General features: G+C 38.1%; 1 protein-coding gene, 1 long non-coding RNA gene and 1 pseudogene across 3 annotated transcripts; all 3 read right to left on the bottom strand.

Annotated features, from left to right (window-relative positions):
- Positions 1 to 1,534: 1,534 nt before the first annotated feature.
- On the bottom strand, positions 1,535 to 3,186 carry LOC143623994 (protein C2-DOMAIN ABA-RELATED 4 pseudogene; annotated as a pseudogene). The gene is made up of 3 exons (XR_013152008.1): positions 3,145 to 3,186; positions 2,849 to 2,941; positions 1,535 to 2,017 (listed from the first exon to the last, which is right to left on the bottom strand). The product of XR_013152008.1 is annotated as a protein C2-DOMAIN ABA-RELATED 4 pseudogene (transcript).
- A 3,903-nt stretch (positions 3,187 to 7,089) lies between these two features.
- LOC143624013 (uncharacterized) lies at positions 7,090 to 8,638 on the bottom strand. The gene is made up of 2 exons (XR_013152015.1): positions 8,404 to 8,638; positions 7,090 to 7,572 (listed from the first exon to the last, which is right to left on the bottom strand). It is a non-coding gene; the product is annotated as an uncharacterized LOC143624013 (long non-coding RNA).
- A 4,006-nt stretch (positions 8,639 to 12,644) lies between these two features.
- LOC143624014 (protein C2-DOMAIN ABA-RELATED 4-like) lies at positions 12,645 to 14,912 on the bottom strand. The gene is made up of 3 exons (XM_077094771.1): positions 14,684 to 14,912; positions 13,959 to 14,051; positions 12,645 to 13,127 (listed from the first exon to the last, which is right to left on the bottom strand). Exons 1-3 carry the CDS (start codon positions 14,792 to 14,794, stop codon positions 12,837 to 12,839), a joined length of 495 nt encoding a protein of 164 aa, XP_076950886.1. The 5' UTR covers positions 14,795 to 14,912; the 3' UTR covers positions 12,645 to 12,836.
- Positions 14,913 to 16,873: the final 1,961 nt, after the last annotated feature.

A 16,873-nucleotide genomic window follows, 5' to 3' on the forward strand; every position in this document is an offset into this window, starting at 1 on the left:
CATATCAAAATTAGTAGTTTCGTTTTGTTTTTTATTTCAACTTTAGATAATGAAACACATCACTTACCATGCGTTAAAACAGGTTGTCTCAAAAACAAATCAAACCAACTACAGTGATTAACTGTAGCTTTATTAATCTTCATTGCAAAACAAACATAAAGTTAAAATTTCTTTATTTGAAATTAATTATTTTATCTAAATTAACGTGAAAATCTGTTACTTATAAAAGCTTAATATTAATAACTAATACACCATATTTATATAAAACTAAATAATATATCTATGTTTGTATTAAAATTTTAAATTAAAAAATAATTATTAAAAAGAGAAAATAATTGATTAAGAAGGAAAAAAAAGTTAAATATAAAACTATTAATAAAAAGGGAAATGCATTTAATAAGAGAGAGAGATTGAAAAATTTTGTAAGAAGTTATTTTATGTGATGTCATGTGGCATTAAGAACCTTTATTTATTATATAGTATAGATTATTATTATATATGTTTGTTTGTAGTATATATATATACAACCATTACAATTCAAAAACAAATTCATATCCTTTGCTGACTGGACTTCACAATTTATAGGTCATCCACTACACATGGCCTAATATTAGTTTTGAACTTGTTAAACCAATCAATGTTAGCTTTTGACTTTTTTTAAATCAAGTCTTAATTTCACCACCAGTTTGCAACTAGACTATGCATTTACGGTTCTTTCACTACATATTGATTTTATTTCTCTCTTATAAAGCCTTGTAACACTATAACAAAAGATTTAGGAGAGAATAATATTGATTACCCTTCTTGAAAAGTGCCTTGCACTACAAGAAAACCCACTTTTAGGGGTGACGCCTATCGTCCCTAACGACCCCAAAAGTCATCACTAATACTTTTAGGGGCGACATGTCGCTCCTAAAGGGTCGCCCCTATTGACTCGTCACTAATTGTGCTTTTGTCGCCCCTAAAAGGTGTCGTCGTTAAAGGTGACGGTCGTCGCTAAAAGGGCGCTCCTAAAGGTGTGGCCCGTTTCCAATAAAAATCTGCATTCCTAGCTTTTCAAATTTGCCAAAATACATAAATTGGCTAATTTTGAAAGGCATTAAAGATTTCTTGAATCATTAAAGATATTACTTTGCAATTTGCTAAAATAAGCAAAATAACTTTCCATGATTGGTTAGACATTCCTAAACATTATTTATAGTGAAAATTCTTTTGAGAGGTAAAGTTTGAATTATTTCATAAATGTTAGATTTATTGCTATATATAGTATTGGTATTCATGTTTAGAGTTTATTTATAGTAAAATAAGGATTGTATGATTTATGTACAAAATGTTTTTTCAACGTACAAGCCAATATACCCAAAATATTATCATGTGTTTAGAGGTATGTAACTTACGAGCTTTTGAGAACATCATTTTCTAGAAATTCAGTTTTGCTTGTTTTTAATCAACGAAAATAATATAATATTCTACTTAAATAGTTAGTGATCATTCAAGTTTCAATAAAATGAAATGCGTTTTCAAATACTCGAACTTTCTTTTAAAGTTTCTCTATTAACACTAATAAAGAAATAAAGTACATACCCATCATTTTCTTTTACACACACAACATTGCCAACAAAAACAAAAACCAAACTCCAAATGAGAAAGAGATGATCAAATTAAGCAAGTTTGGTTCAATGAATTTGCAAAGGATAACATGTTGGCAAGAACTATAACTAACTATCTAGAGACCTCTAGCGCCAGGAATGTCGACCCACGATAGTTTAACCTCAATCTCTCCACACTCAACATGTTGCAACCTAAGAACCATATCTTGTACAACTTTTCCATCCGACCATGTTATGTGGCTTTCTTCGGCCAAACAGTTGGTCCTCGTTGGTTTTACAGTCGTTATGATCGTGTCGTTTGGTAGATTATGTAAACGCATCTTAACAGCTTCCAGGAATGGTTGGATCTCAAACACAGCATCCCCCATCTTGTCATCCAGGCTAAATGTATCTCTGTCATAAACTTCCTGTATGGATTTGCAATTGCTCAAACCATGAGGGCCAAATTTGTAATTTTTAATAAAAGCAAAATAGAATTCTAAAAGGGAATATAATCCAAGAGCAAGTCACATACATATCACGTCATTTCTTGATAATTAATTATTTCAGTTAATTATTATTAGAGTTCTTTTCAACTTTTTCAAAAATATACTTTTCCCAAGTTTGAAGAGGTTATTATGTTATATATTTTAAGAATTAAGCAACTTCGTAAACTTTTGACAACACAATTTTCTAATTCTAATTTTTGCCACCATAAATTTCTAATTCTTACGTTTGTCACCAAACTTTCATTTATATAAAAAACCAACTTGAGCCGTCGTAATCAAGTTTGAGCCATTACAACGAGCAACATGTCTAACTTAATTGATGGTATGAATTTGCAATATTAATAAAATATAGCACCACATCGATCTACCAAGCGAACCGAATATATAGCTGCTTGGCCTGGGTTTTCGATTTTTATATTTTTAATTTTTTTCTTCTTAAAATATATTATTATACCATCTTATTTATAACTTCAAATATATTCCAAAGTTCATATACTATAAATTCGCATTAACATATTGTGTCTTAAACTAGTTATTATATTTTAATTAATTTACTTATATATTATGATATTCTATTATTAAAACCGGTTCGACCAGTAAACTTAGATTTCTGGTAATAAATACATTATAATCTTATTATTTTCTAACTGCTAAGTATGACAATTGACAAAGACATTCAATGGGCAATAAGTAAGCAGATAAAGACTTAAAAGAGCACAAGTTGTTGTGGAAAAGAAAAATGAAACATACAAGTTTGACGGGTAGAGGCTCTGCAATGGAGAGAGTCAAATCTTCATCCCACACCGGATTAATATTCTTCTTCACCACTCGAGTTTTCAATTTCTTCAATCATAAATAAATTTACAAAAATCAACCCCTTAATTAATTACAAAATAAAAACCTAAAATAAACTGCTAAATTGGCCGGAGATATATGCACAAGTGTATACAAGACAATATTCTAGAGAGAGAAAAATATAATATTATTTTTAGTCAAGCTTTGGTTGCTAATAGCCTAATATTAAACACTTATAATTAATTAAATACTGACGCCGTGAAAGACGGACCAGTGATCACGATCACGATCATCTTAACTTATAGATTCACGGCTTTTGCTTTTGTTATCCGGGCCGTCTAGTGAGTAAGTCAAATAACCAAATTAGGCTACTGGCTTTAGATCTTTAGTTTTATAAGGTCTCCATCTAAAATAGTTATGTATTTTGGGTTTTTAAAAGTAGATTTTTTATAAAATTAATAACTAAGTGATGAGCCATAAAAAACATCATATCTATCGATATAGCATTCATATCCATAATTCTTGGATACTCTCTAATGCTATAAGCATAAAAAAAGGCCGGCATCAACATTTTAGATAGTTTTAAGCCTTCGAATAAGTTGAGCCTTTGTTACAAGCAGATCAAGTATATAAATCATGGAAAGAAAAGAAAAGCGTAAAATAATAATAATAATTACCTGTTTGTACTTGGGTTCCTTGACTTGGGTTCTACACGCGTTAGTTTGTTCTGGCCCCATTACTCTGCGCTTTTGTACGATTGGCGTAACAGCCGGATCGCATTTGAGCTTATGCTCTGCCTTACTTCGGGGTACACCAGTCATGTCAGCTGGTGTCCACGCGAAGATGTCAGCGTTTTTTTGTAATAAGCGCTTGAGTAAGGTGCGTGTGGGATCAACAACTGTTGGGCCAATGGAAACGGCCTGGTCAGGGTATTTGCCGTTGAAGGCCCATCTTTCTGGTTCGGTGATGGTTGGTTTAGCCATCTTTGGTTTGGGTTTAGATGAGACAGATGCGATGCATACCTGGGGAATGCCGGTGATCATCGCTACACCCTCAGCTGTTGGCCATCCCATCATGCCGTGGACTGAGGATACCACGGCGTTGAATCTTGCCATCCCGTCTCTTCCGAAGAGAATGTCGTATGTGTGGTGTGGCTTCCTCATTACGACAAAATCCACGTCTTCTGTGCGTGAGTGATTCCCGTCCGTAAGAGTGACGGGGAAAGATAGGATACCCAGGGGGGTGTTTGTGCTGCCATCGAACCATTCCATCGAGGCGCAGATCGTTTCCAGGCGTTCCTTGTCTTCGTCATCTAGCTTGTCGAAGAACTGCCTGTACATCACCGTTGACGAGGCGCCGTTGTCAGCAAGAGTGCGAGAAGTGATGTAGTGCCCCAGCTGGCTTTTGATGACGATAGGGCCTTCTTTGCTGGGTCGTCCTGGCACTCGCGGGAAGCGCACCTCAGCTTCCTTCCACGCGCATGGTTCTGTCGTTCGCCTTTTTCTTTCTCTGATCTTACCATGAACCATGTTGATGCTGATGTCAACGGGCTTTCGTCCGTTGCCTCGGTACCGGTTATCGTTCCTTCCTCCCTTCTTGATTGATGCCACCAGGTGTGCCAGTCTTCCATCCTTGACGAATGCTTCAACAATATCCTTCAAGGATGTACACTCTTCTGTACTATGACCTTTTGTCCCGTGGAAGTCACAGGATTTGCTCTGATCCGCATTAGGTCGCTGCCGGATCATTGGAGCTTTTGGCCATGGTAGCTTTTCAGTGGCAAATATCTCCGTGACGCTTTTGGTGAGTGGCGTCCACCGGTGTTTTTGGCTTGAAGGGTGTGTGTTATTTCTTCCGCCAACAAGAGGGTGAGAGCTGGATGAGGTGTCAAAGTTTACCCTTGACTGCCAAATACCTAGCTTCCTCTTTTTGTTCTGTCGGGCGATCCGAACATTGTTTTCTCTAGTACTTTGCGTGTAGAGGTGTGTACTCTGGGGAATATCCCTTCCCAGTTGCTTCTCCGTCTCGGCAAAGCGCTTGGCCGCCGTCATGATGGCATCCCATGTGGATGGCATGCCGTCCTTACCCGTCAATGTGCGGATAAGCTCTGGGTATTCGGCGCCCTGGATGAAAGCGGCGCGAACAAGATCTTCACTTATGTTGCCCAGACTTAGCTTTTTGGAGTTGAAGCGAGTGATGAAGTCTAGTAAAGATTCATCCTCCTCTCTGACGCAGTTGAGGATCGTCCACTGTTCTTCAGTATATTTCCTTTGTTGGCTGAAGTGTTGGCTGAACTTGTTTTGAAAGTCCGCCCAATCATATATGTGGTGGACCGGTAAACGATCGAACCATGCCCTGGCCGCTCCAACCAGAGTCATCTGGAACATATAACACCACGTGGGTTCCGTCCAGTTACTGACGGTTGCCCCCGCAATGAATCTGTTCAAGTGGTCGTCTGGGTCGGATAGACCATCATAAGTGCCAATGTTGGACATTTGTTTGGCACTTCTCGGGGCGATTGCTTCCGCAATGTCCCTTGCGAACTTTGACTTTCCTGCATTTGTAGCAGTTGGTCTAAAGGTTTTGGAGAAGTCACGCGGGTTTCTCTCCGCATTCGTTGGTTTAAAGGCTTCCCCAAAATTCCTTTTCGGTTGGAAGTCCGTTTCCTTACGCTTCCCTTTTGCCTTATGGCGAGGGTTTGCGTCGGTATCGGATTCTTCCCGCTCATCGTCTGAGTACTCGCACTCACTGTTCATATTGAGATGTTGGCGAGTACTGCCGAATTCGTCAGCCTGTTGAACTGAACGCAAGCGTTCATCCAACTCAGCTTGGAACTCTTTCTGACGTGCTTCGGCCCACGCCTTAACTTGATCTAGTGTTTGGCGAGGGACCCTCGTTCGTTTTTCCAACTGGGCATCAGTGAACCCTAGTGGAATATTGTTTACTGCACTTGCCCCGGCTTGGGTAACCGGGGTAGTGTTCGTAAAATTTGTATAACCGCCGGTGTTCCCAGTTGCTGGGGTTGTGGTCACCGGGGTTTCTTGGTCACTTACTGGCCTTGGGACCGGAGTAACGTTAACCATTTCTTCAGAAATTTTGAAAAAACTAAGAATTAGTTCTAGCTTTTATGCACGGATGGCGCCAACGAAGAAACACTAAGTGACCCGGGGCAGATTACGGATAATCTGGGGGTTAAGTAATGTTTCCCACGAGTATGAGGTCCAGCAGAGAAGGTTGTTCTTCAGGTGACCTGCAAAACAGACACCGTAAGCTCGTCACTGAGAAGGGGGGGTTCCTCCTTGTGACCACCCTCCGGCGTGAGAATCAGACTAGATTGCTCTGAATATAAGTGTATATTAAGAGATTGCTAGATAAGATAATGAGATATCAGATGATATCCTTACCATTCCAAGGTGTTGGAGTATTTATAGCCGAATGTAGGTTTCCTAGAAGGTACAGCCGGCTGAATAGTATTCCTGTTCTACCAACAGTGGACTACTCACAGGCCATGCTGGTTGGTGGATAGACTACGGCCGACAGTAACAAGGTCGGCTGTACACTGTTCCTTTACTGCCGGCTATGCACTGTTCCACCAACTGTAGGCTGCGCACGTCCCATAGTAAGGGTTGGTGAGTAGGCAGCGGCTAATAGTGACAAACAGTACTAGAGGGTGCTCCTCCTCGTACTGTTGTCGGTGAGCTGTCACCCTGTGATTGGTTCATGGGCTGTTCTGGTCAGATCGTCTGTTCTGCCCATACCTTAGTAGGTATAGTACAAAAGATCTTCCAGAAGCATACGGACTGGCTCATTTAGGCGGGAGTATTCCCGCCTTGCTCATTCCTTCATGTGACTACTGAAGTAGCTAGTGCCTTGTGCGTGTAGCCTTGCTATTAGTGCGGGTAGCCTTCCCTGATGGCTTGTATCCGCAACTGCGGGAACAGGCGGGGTACTTCACCATTGGGAGGCTTTCCCTGCGGGTACAGCTGGCGTACTGCGCGTAAGGTTTTCTCTGAGCATGGTGGGTCCTGCGGGAGCAGTTGGTTGTTGCGCAGACGTCCCTGTTCAAGGTGAGTCTTGCGGGTCCAACTGGGCTCTGCTGGGACCTACCTCTTCAGAAAATAATATAATATTCTACTTAAATAGTTAGTGATCATTCAAGTTTCAATAAAATGAAATGCGTTTTCAAATACTCGAACTTTCTTTTAAAGTTTCTCTATTAACACTAATAAAGAAATAAAGTACATACCCATCATTTTCTTTTACACACACAACATTGCCAACAAAAACAAAAACCAAACTCCAAATGAGAAAGAGATGATCAAATTAAGCAAGTTTGGTTCAATGAATTTGCAAAGGATAACATGTTGGCAAGAACTATAACTAACTATCTAGAGACCTCTAGCGCCAGGAATGTCGACCCACGATAGTTTAACCTCAATCTCTCCACACTCAACATGTTGCAACCTAAGAACCATATCTTGTACAACTTTTCCATCCGACCATGTTATGTGGCTTTCTTCGGCCAAACAGTTGGTCCTCGTTGGTTTTACAGTCGTTATGATCGTGTCGTTTGGTAGATTATGTAAACGCATCTTAACAGCTTCCAGGAATGGTTGGATCTCAAACACAGCATCCCCCATCTTGTCATCCAGGCTAAATGTATCTCTGTCATAAACTTCCTGTATGGATTTGCAATTGCTCAAACCATGAGGGCCAAATTTGTAATTTTTAATAAAAGCAAAATAGAATTCTAAAAGGGAATATAATCCAAGAGCAAGTCACATACATATCACGTCATTTCTTGATAATTAATTATTTCAGTTAATTATTATTAGAGTTCTTTTCAACTTTTTCAAAAATATACTTTTCCCAAGTTTGAAGAGGTTATTATGTTATATATTTTAAGAATTAAGCAACTTCGTAAACTTTTGACAACACAATTTTCTAATTCTAATTTTTGCCACCATAAATTTCTAATTCTTACGTTTGTCACCAAACTTTCATTTATATAAAAAACCAACTTGAGCCGTCGTAATCAAGTTTGAGCCATTACAACGAGCAACATGTCTAACTTAATTGATGGTATGAATTTGCAATATTAATAAAATATAGCACCACATCGATCTACCAAGCGAACCGAATATATAGCTGCTTGGCCTGGGTTTTCGATTTTTATATTTTTAATTTTTTTCTTCTTAAAATATATTATTATACCATCTTATTTATAACTTCAAATATATTCCAAAGTTCATATACTATAAATTCGCATTAACATATTGTGTCTTAAACTAGTTATTATATTTTAATTAATTTACTTATATATTATGATATTCTATTATTAAAACCGGTTCGACCAGTAAACTTAGATTTCTGGTAATAAATACATTATAATCTTATTATTTTCTAACTGCTAAGTATGACAATTGACAAAGACATTCAATGGGCAATAAGTAAGCAGATAAAGACTTAAAAGAGCACAAGTTGTTGTGGAAAAGAAAAATGAAACATACAAGTTTGACGGGTAGAGGCTCTGCAATGGAGAGAGTCAAATCTTCATCCCACACCGGATTAATATTCTTCTTCACCACTCGAGTTTTCAATTTCTTCAATCATAAATAAATTTACAAAAATCAACCCCTTAATTAATTACAAAATAAAAACCTAAAATAAACTGCTAAATTGGCCGGAGATATATGCACAAGTGTATACAAGACAATATTCTAGAGAGAGAAAAATATAATATTATTTTTAGTCAAGCTTTGGTTGCTAATAGCCTAATATTAAACACTTATAATTAATTAAATACTGACGCCGTGAAAGACGGACCAGTGATCACGATCACGATCATCTTAACTTATAGATTCACGGCTTTTGCTTTTGTTATCCGGGCCGTCTAGTGAGTAAGTCAAATAACCAAATTAGGCTACTGGCTTTAGATCTTTAGTTTTATAAGGTCTCCATCTAAAATAGTTATGTATTTTGGGTTTTTAAAAGTAGATTTTTTATAAAATTAATAACTAAGTGATGAGCCATAAAAAACATCATATCTATCGATATAGCATTCATATCCATAATTCTTGGATACTCTCTAATGCTATAAGCATAAAAAAAGGCCGGCATCAACATTTTAGATAGTTTTAAGCCTTCGAATAAGTTGAGCCTTTGTTACAAGCAGATCAAGTATATAAATCATGGAAAGAAAAGAAAAGCGTAAAATAATAATAATAATTACCTGTTTGTACTTGGGTTCCTTGACTTGGGTTCTACACGCGTTAGTTTGTTCTGGCCCCATTACTCTGCGCTTTTGTACGATTGGCGTAACAGCCGGATCGCATTTGAGCTTATGCTCTGCCTTACTTCGGGGTACACCAGTCATGTCAGCTGGTGTCCACGCGAAGATGTCAGCGTTTTTTTGTAATAAGCGCTTGAGTAAGGTGCGTGTGGGATCAACAACTGTTGGGCCAATGGAAACGGCCTGGTCAGGGTATTTGCCGTTGAAGGCCCATCTTTCTGGTTCGGTGATGGTTGGTTTAGCCATCTTTGGTTTGGGTTTAGATGAGACAGATGCGATGCATACCTGGGGAATGCCGGTGATCATCGCTACACCCTCAGCTGTTGGCCATCCCATCATGCCGTGGACTGAGGATACCACGGCGTTGAATCTTGCCATCCCGTCTCTTCCGAAGAGAATGTCGTATGTGTGGTGTGGCTTCCTCATTACGACAAAATCCACGTCTTCTGTGCGTGAGTGATTCCCGTCCGTAAGAGTGACGGGGAAAGATAGGATACCCAGGGGGGTGTTTGTGCTGCCATCGAACCATTCCATCGAGGCGCAGATCGTTTCCAGGCGTTCCTTGTCTTCGTCATCTAGCTTGTCGAAGAACTGCCTGTACATCACCGTTGACGAGGCGCCGTTGTCAGCAAGAGTGCGAGAAGTGATGTAGTGCCCCAGCTGGCTTTTGATGACGATAGGGCCTTCTTTGCTGGGTCGTCCTGGCACTCGCGGGAAGCGCACCTCAGCTTCCTTCCACGCGCATGGTTCTGTCGTTCGCCTTTTTCTTTCTCTGATCTTACCATGAACCATGTTGATGCTGATGTCAACGGGCTTTCGTCCGTTGCCTCGGTACCGGTTATCGTTCCTTCCTCCCTTCTTGATTGATGCCACCAGGTGTGCCAGTCTTCCATCCTTGACGAATGCTTCAACAATATCCTTCAAGGATGTACACTCTTCTGTACTATGACCTTTTGTCCCGTGGAAGTCACAGGATTTGCTCTGATCCGCATTAGGTCGCTGCCGGATCATTGGAGCTTTTGGCCATGGTAGCTTTTCAGTGGCAAATATCTCCGTGACGCTTTTGGTGAGTGGCGTCCACCGGTGTTTTTGGCTTGAAGGGTGTGTGTTATTTCTTCCGCCAACAAGAGGGTGAGAGCTGGATGAGGTGTCAAAGTTTACCCTTGACTGCCAAATACCTAGCTTCCTCTTTTTGTTCTGTCGGGCGATCCGAACATTGTTTTCTCTAGTACTTTGCGTGTAGAGGTGTGTACTCTGGGGAATATCCCTTCCCAGTTGCTTCTCCGTCTCGGCAAAGCGCTTGGCCGCCGTCATGATGGCATCCCATGTGGATGGCATGCCGTCCTTACCCGTCAATGTGCGGATAAGCTCTGGGTATTCGGCGCCCTGGATGAAAGCGGCGCGAACAAGATCTTCACTTATGTTGCCCAGACTTAGCTTTTTGGAGTTGAAGCGAGTGATGAAGTCTAGTAAAGATTCATCCTCCTCTCTGACGCAGTTGAGGATCGTCCACTGTTCTTCAGTATATTTCCTTTGTTGGCTGAAGTGTTGGCTGAACTTGTTTTGAAAGTCCGCCCAATCATATATGTGGTGGACCGGTAAACGATCGAACCATGCCCTGGCCGCTCCAACCAGAGTCATCTGGAACATATAACACCACGTGGGTTCCGTCCAGTTACTGACGGTTGCCCCCGCAATGAATCTGTTCAAGTGGTCGTCTGGGTCGGATAGACCATCATAAGTGCCAATGTTGGACATTTGTTTGGCACTTCTCGGGGCGATTGCTTCCGCAATGTCCCTTGCGAACTTTGACTTTCCTGCATTTGTAGCAGTTGGTCTAAAGGTTTTGGAGAAGTCACGCGGGTTTCTCTCCGCATTCGTTGGTTTAAAGGCTTCCCCAAAATTCCTTTTCGGTTGGAAGTCCGTTTCCTTACGCTTCCCTTTTGCCTTATGGCGAGGGTTTGCGTCGGTATCGGATTCTTCCCGCTCATCGTCTGAGTACTCGCACTCACTGTTCATATTGAGATGTTGGCGAGTACTGCCGAATTCGTCAGCCTGTTGAACTGAACGCAAGCGTTCATCCAACTCAGCTTGGAACTCTTTCTGACGTGCTTCGGCCCACGCCTTAACTTGATCTAGTGTTTGGCGAGGGACCCTCGTTCGTTTTTCCAACTGGGCATCAGTGAACCCTAGTGGAATATTGTTTACTGCACTTGCCCCGGCTTGGGTAACCGGGGTAGTGTTCGTAAAATTTGTATAACCGCCGGTGTTCCCAGTTGCTGGGGTTGTGGTCACCGGGGTTTCTTGGTCACTTACTGGCCTTGGGACCGGAGTAACGTTAACCATTTCTTCAGAAATTTTGAAAAAACTAAGAATTAGTTCTAGCTTTTATGCACGGATGGCGCCAACGAAGAAACACTAAGTGACCCGGGGCAGATTACGGATAATCTGGGGGTTAAGTAATGTTTCCCACGAGTATGAGGTCCAGCAGAGAAGGTTGTTCTTCAGGTGACCTGCAAAACAGACACCGTAAGCTCGTCACTGAGAAGGGGGGGTTCCTCCTTGTGACCACCCTCCGGCGTGAGAATCAGACTAGATTGCTCTGAATATAAGTGTATATTAAGAGATTGCTAGATAAGATAATGAGATATCAGATGATATCCTTACCATTCCAAGGTGTTGGAGTATTTATAGCCGAATGTAGGTTTCCTAGAAGGTACAGCCGGCTGAATAGTATTCCTGTTCTACCAACAGTGGACTACTCACAGGCCATGCTGGTTGGTGGATAGACTACGGCCGACAGTAACAAGGTCGGCTGTACACTGTTCCTTTACTGCCGGCTATGCACTGTTCCACCAACTGTAGGCTGCGCACGTCCCATAGTAAGGGTTGGTGAGTAGGCAGCGGCTAATAGTGACAAACAGTACTAGAGGGTGCTCCTCCTCGTACTGTTGTCGGTGAGCTGTCACCCTGTGATTGGTTCATGGGCTGTTCTGGTCAGATCGTCTGTTCTGCCCATACCTTAGTAGGTATAGTACAAAAGATCTTCCAGAAGCATACGGACTGGCTCATTTAGGCGGGAGTATTCCCGCCTTGCTCATTCCTTCATGTGACTACTGAAGTAGCTAGTGCCTTGTGCGTGTAGCCTTGCTATTAGTGCGGGTAGCCTTCCCTGATGGCTTGTATCCGCAACTGCGGGAACAGGCGGGGTACTTCACCATTGGGAGGCTTTCCCTGCGGGTACAGCTGGCGTACTGCGCGTAAGGTTTTCTCTGAGCATGGTGGGTCCTGCGGGAGCAGTTGGTTGTTGCGCAGACGTCCCTGTTCAAGGTGAGTCTTGCGGGTCCAACTGGGCTCTGCTGGGACCTACCTCTTCAGAAAATAATATAATATTCTACTTAAATAGTTAGTGATCATTCAAGTTTCAATAAAATGAAATGCGTTTTCAAATACTCGAACTTTCTTTTAAAGTTTCTCTATTAACACTAATAAAGAAATAAAGTACATACCCATCATTTTCTTTTACACACACAACATTGCCAACAAAAACAAAAACCAAACTCCAAATGAGAAAGAGATGATCAAATTAAGCAAGTTTGGTTCAATGAATTTGCAAAGGATAACATGTTGGCAAGAACTATAACTAACTATCTAGAGACCTCTAGCGCCAGGAATGTCGACCCACGATAGTTTAACCTCAATCTCTCCACACTCAACATGTTGCAACCTAAGAACCATATCTTGTACAACTTTTCCATCCGACCATGTTATGTGGCTTTCTTCGGCCAAACAGTTGGTCCTCGTTGGTTTTACAGTCGTTATGATCGTGTCGTTTGGTAGATTATGTAAACGCATCTTAACAGCTTCCAGGAATGGTTGGATCTCAAACACAGCATCCCCCATCTTGTCATCCAGGCTAAATGTATCTCTGTCATAAACTTCCTGTATGGATTTGCAATTGCTCAAACCATGAGGGCCAAATTTGTAATTTTTAATAAAAGCAAAATAGAATTCTAAAAGGGAATATAATCCAAGAGCAAGTCACATACATATCACGTCATTTCTTGATAATTAATTATTTCAGTTAATTATTATTAGAGTTCTTTTCAACTTTTTCAAAAATATACTTTTCCCAAGTTTGAAGAGGTTATTATGTTATATATTTTAAGAATTAAGCAACTTCGTAAACTTTTGACAACACAATTTTCTAATTCTAATTTTTGCCACCATAAATTTCTAATTCTTACGTTTGTCACCAAACTTTCATTTATATAAAAAACCAACTTGAGCCGTCGTAATCAAGTTTGAGCCATTACAACGAGCAACATGTCTAACTTAATTGATGGTATGAATTTGCAATATTAATAAAATATAGCACCACATCGATCTACCAAGCGAACCGAATATATAGCTGCTTGGCCTGGGTTTTCGATTTTTATATTTTTAATTTTTTTCTTCTTAAAATATATTATTATACCATCTTATTTATAACTTCAAATATATTCCAAAGTTCATATACTATAAATTCGCATTAACATATTGTGTCTTAAACTAGTTATTATATTTTAATTAATTTACTTATATATTATGATATTCTATTATTAAAACCGGTTCGACCAGTAAACTTAGATTTCTGGTAATAAATACATTATAATCTTATTATTTTCTAACTGCTAAGTATGACAATTGACAAAGACATTCAATGGGCAATAAGTAAGCAGATAAAGACTTAAAAGAGCACAAGTTGTTGTGGAAAAGAAAAATGAAACATACAAGTTTGACGGGTAGAGGCTCTGCAATGGAGAGAGTCAAATCTTCATCCCACACCGGATTAATATTCTTCTTCACCACTCGAGTTTTCAATTTCTTCAATCATAAATAAATTTACAAAAATCAACCCCTTAATTAATTACAAAATAAAAACCTAAAATAAACTGCTAAATTGGCCGGAGATATATGCACAAGTGTATACAAGACAATATTCTAGAGAGAGAAAAATATAATATTATTTTTAGTCAAGCTTTGGTTGCTAATAGCCTAATATTAAACACTTATAATTAATTAAATACTGACGCCGTGAAAGACGGACCAGTGATCACGATCACGATCATCTTAACTTATAGATTCACGGCTTTTGCTTTTGTTATCCGGGCCGTCTAGTGAGTAAGTCAAATAACCAAATTAGGCTACTGGCTTTAGATCTTTAGTTTTATAAGGTCTCCATCTAAAATAGTTATGTATTTTGGGTTTTTAAAAGTAGATTTTTTATAAAATTAATAACTAAGTGATGAGCCATAAAAAGCATCATATCTATCGATATAGCATTCATATCCATAATTCTTGGATACTCTCTAATGCTATAAGCATAAAAAAAGGCCGGCCTCAACATTTTAGATAGTTTTAAGCCTTCAAATAAGTTGAGCCTTTGTTACAAGCAGATCAAGTATATAAATCATGGAAAGAAAAGAAAAGCGTAAAATAATAATAATAATAATTACCTGTTTGCCCATACGGATAATAACGTAAGGATCGCTGGTATTGACATCACGAACGGCAAGGTTAACACCTCGGTGGATATGAATCCTAAGAAGACCCAACAAGTGCTCCATGATCAAGATCTAGATTAATTAATTAATTGGCTTATATATATATATATATACACTGTGCGGATTTAAACAGGAAAAGGAAAAAAAGAAATGAAGAAGAAATAAAGAGAGAGAGTTTGAATGGAATGGTGTGTTTGGTTTAGGGTTTTATAGAGGAGCTACAGGTGACTGGCAATGACAAGGTCTACCTAGGTGGAACATGTAAACGAAACAAAGGGTTTGATTTGGTCCGTGTGTTCGTGTGGGCCACTTCAAACCTTCAACTTTCTTACACTATTATTTAATTAAAGAATTCATTTCATGGTATAAAATATAAATTATAAAATTAGCTTTTGATTTTAGTTTTACTAAAAAATATCATACAAAAATAGCGTGGTACATATCCAAAATTCCATGCGTAGAAACATGCGATTAATTATAAGCCAAAAAGTTGTTCGACTAAGCATGGAAATATGTGATTCTTGGAAGGTATTTAAAAAGAGACGTCCCGCGAGAATTAAATATGACGGCGTGTTGGTGTATACGTATGATGGAAAATCAAGTGATAGTTTTCAATAAAGTGAATATTGTTTTTAAAGTGACGGAGATAATAAAATCTTTGTAATTTCTTTCGATAAAAATAGAATTCGTCGTTGATCAAATCCTTAATTATGTTAGAAATATTGTTGTAAATTTTCATTTTAGATTGTTGTATTATGTTCTCTTGTTTTGACGTCTAGTGTCTTGCTAGTTCTGGGGTTTGATGAATATGTTTTTTGAAAAAAAAAATAAAAAGAAAAAAGATGCTTTTTAAATATAAAAAGTTATTAATAACTTATTTTTAGATAGAAATTTAAACATCCAAAAGCCAAAAGTTTTTGAAAAGGTATGTAAATAATGACCACTAAAAAACTATTCAAAAATTTATATATGTTAAAAACATTTATAGAAATATTTTCAAATGATTTTACATAAGTATTTAAAACTTGATTAAAACTTTTCAAATCTGATTATGTTAAAAGTACGTACTTTATTGAAAGTTAGTATTTTAGAAATATTAATTAAATTAAATTTATTAACACCCAATTTTCAAATATTATTTAAAATTTAGATACTTTGATGATTAGAATTATAAGAGTTTAGAAGTATAGGGTTGTTAATTATGCAAGTTTATATATTTAATTACTTTTTTCTTGAAAAACAACTTGCAGTGCAAGGAAAGTCGGTTAAGAAAATGTTCATTGTATACCAAGAAAAAAAATTATGTAGTTACCGAGATTACATGTATCTAATCTCGTGAGCTACTTGTTTATATTTATTTTTACAATACTGACCTTATAAATAAAATAACTAAAAAAAGCATTTTAAATTGTCCAAGTTCTCTTGCGTAAAACTAATATATGAAAAGATTGAGAAATTAAAACTATCATTAACCAATTAATTTTATTCATTTATTTTTATTATAGGAATAGAAATGTGAAAATAAATTGTCGATCACAAGGTTACAAACACGTAACTTGTAAGCCAAATGTATGTGCATTGTATGAATTACGTATTTGTAACTTCGTGAGCTACATATATGTGTATATAATTATATAAAATCTTTTTTTTATCATTTTTAACTTTATAATTAAAAGTAACGTAAAAACTGATTATTTGGTGCTAGTTTTTTTAGTTTTCTGATAACTATATTGTTTATGTGATTACAGTTTTCTTATTAACTCAATCTCTTATGGGATTATGTGATTACAGTTTTCTTATTAACTCAATCCCTAGTTTTTTTATCATATTTCACGATCATGACTTTTATGGGATGAAATCATGCTATTCATTTTAATATCACACACACATACGCACGAGTCATGCGTATGTGTGTGTGATATTAAAATGAATAGCATGATTTCATCCCATAAAAGTCATGATCGTGAAATATGATATAACCAATTGTATAATATAACTACTATTTTTGTAATATTAATAATAAGAGTTAGAAGGGTCAAAGTTATGCTGGTTTCATTTGAATATGAGTCATGATAGGCAGGCGTAAAGAATTGAACACATGAAAGATGTATATATGGGTCAGGTTGGTCAAGAAAGGCAAGT

The sequence above is a fragment of the Bidens hawaiensis genome, unplaced genomic scaffold, assembly GCF_021521415.1.
Source record: "Bidens hawaiensis isolate Kalapana, Puna unplaced genomic scaffold, B.hawaiensis_p1.1 tig00003653_1, whole genome shotgun sequence".
Lineage (NCBI taxonomy): Eukaryota > Viridiplantae > Streptophyta > Magnoliopsida > Asterales > Asteraceae > Bidens > Bidens hawaiensis.

Coding starts and splice junctions, on each gene's coding strand:
- LOC143624014 (XM_077094771.1), bottom strand. CDS start 14,794: ATGGAGCACTTGTTGGGTCTTCTTAGGATTCATATCCACCGAGGTGTT. Junction 14,052..14,683: donor TTATCCGTATGGGCAAACAG/GTAATTATTATT, acceptor TTATGATTGAAG/AAATTGAAAACTCGAGTGGT. Junction 13,128..13,958: donor AGCCTCTACCCGTCAAACTT/GTATGTTTCATT, acceptor AAATCCATACAG/GAAGTTTATGACAGAGATAC.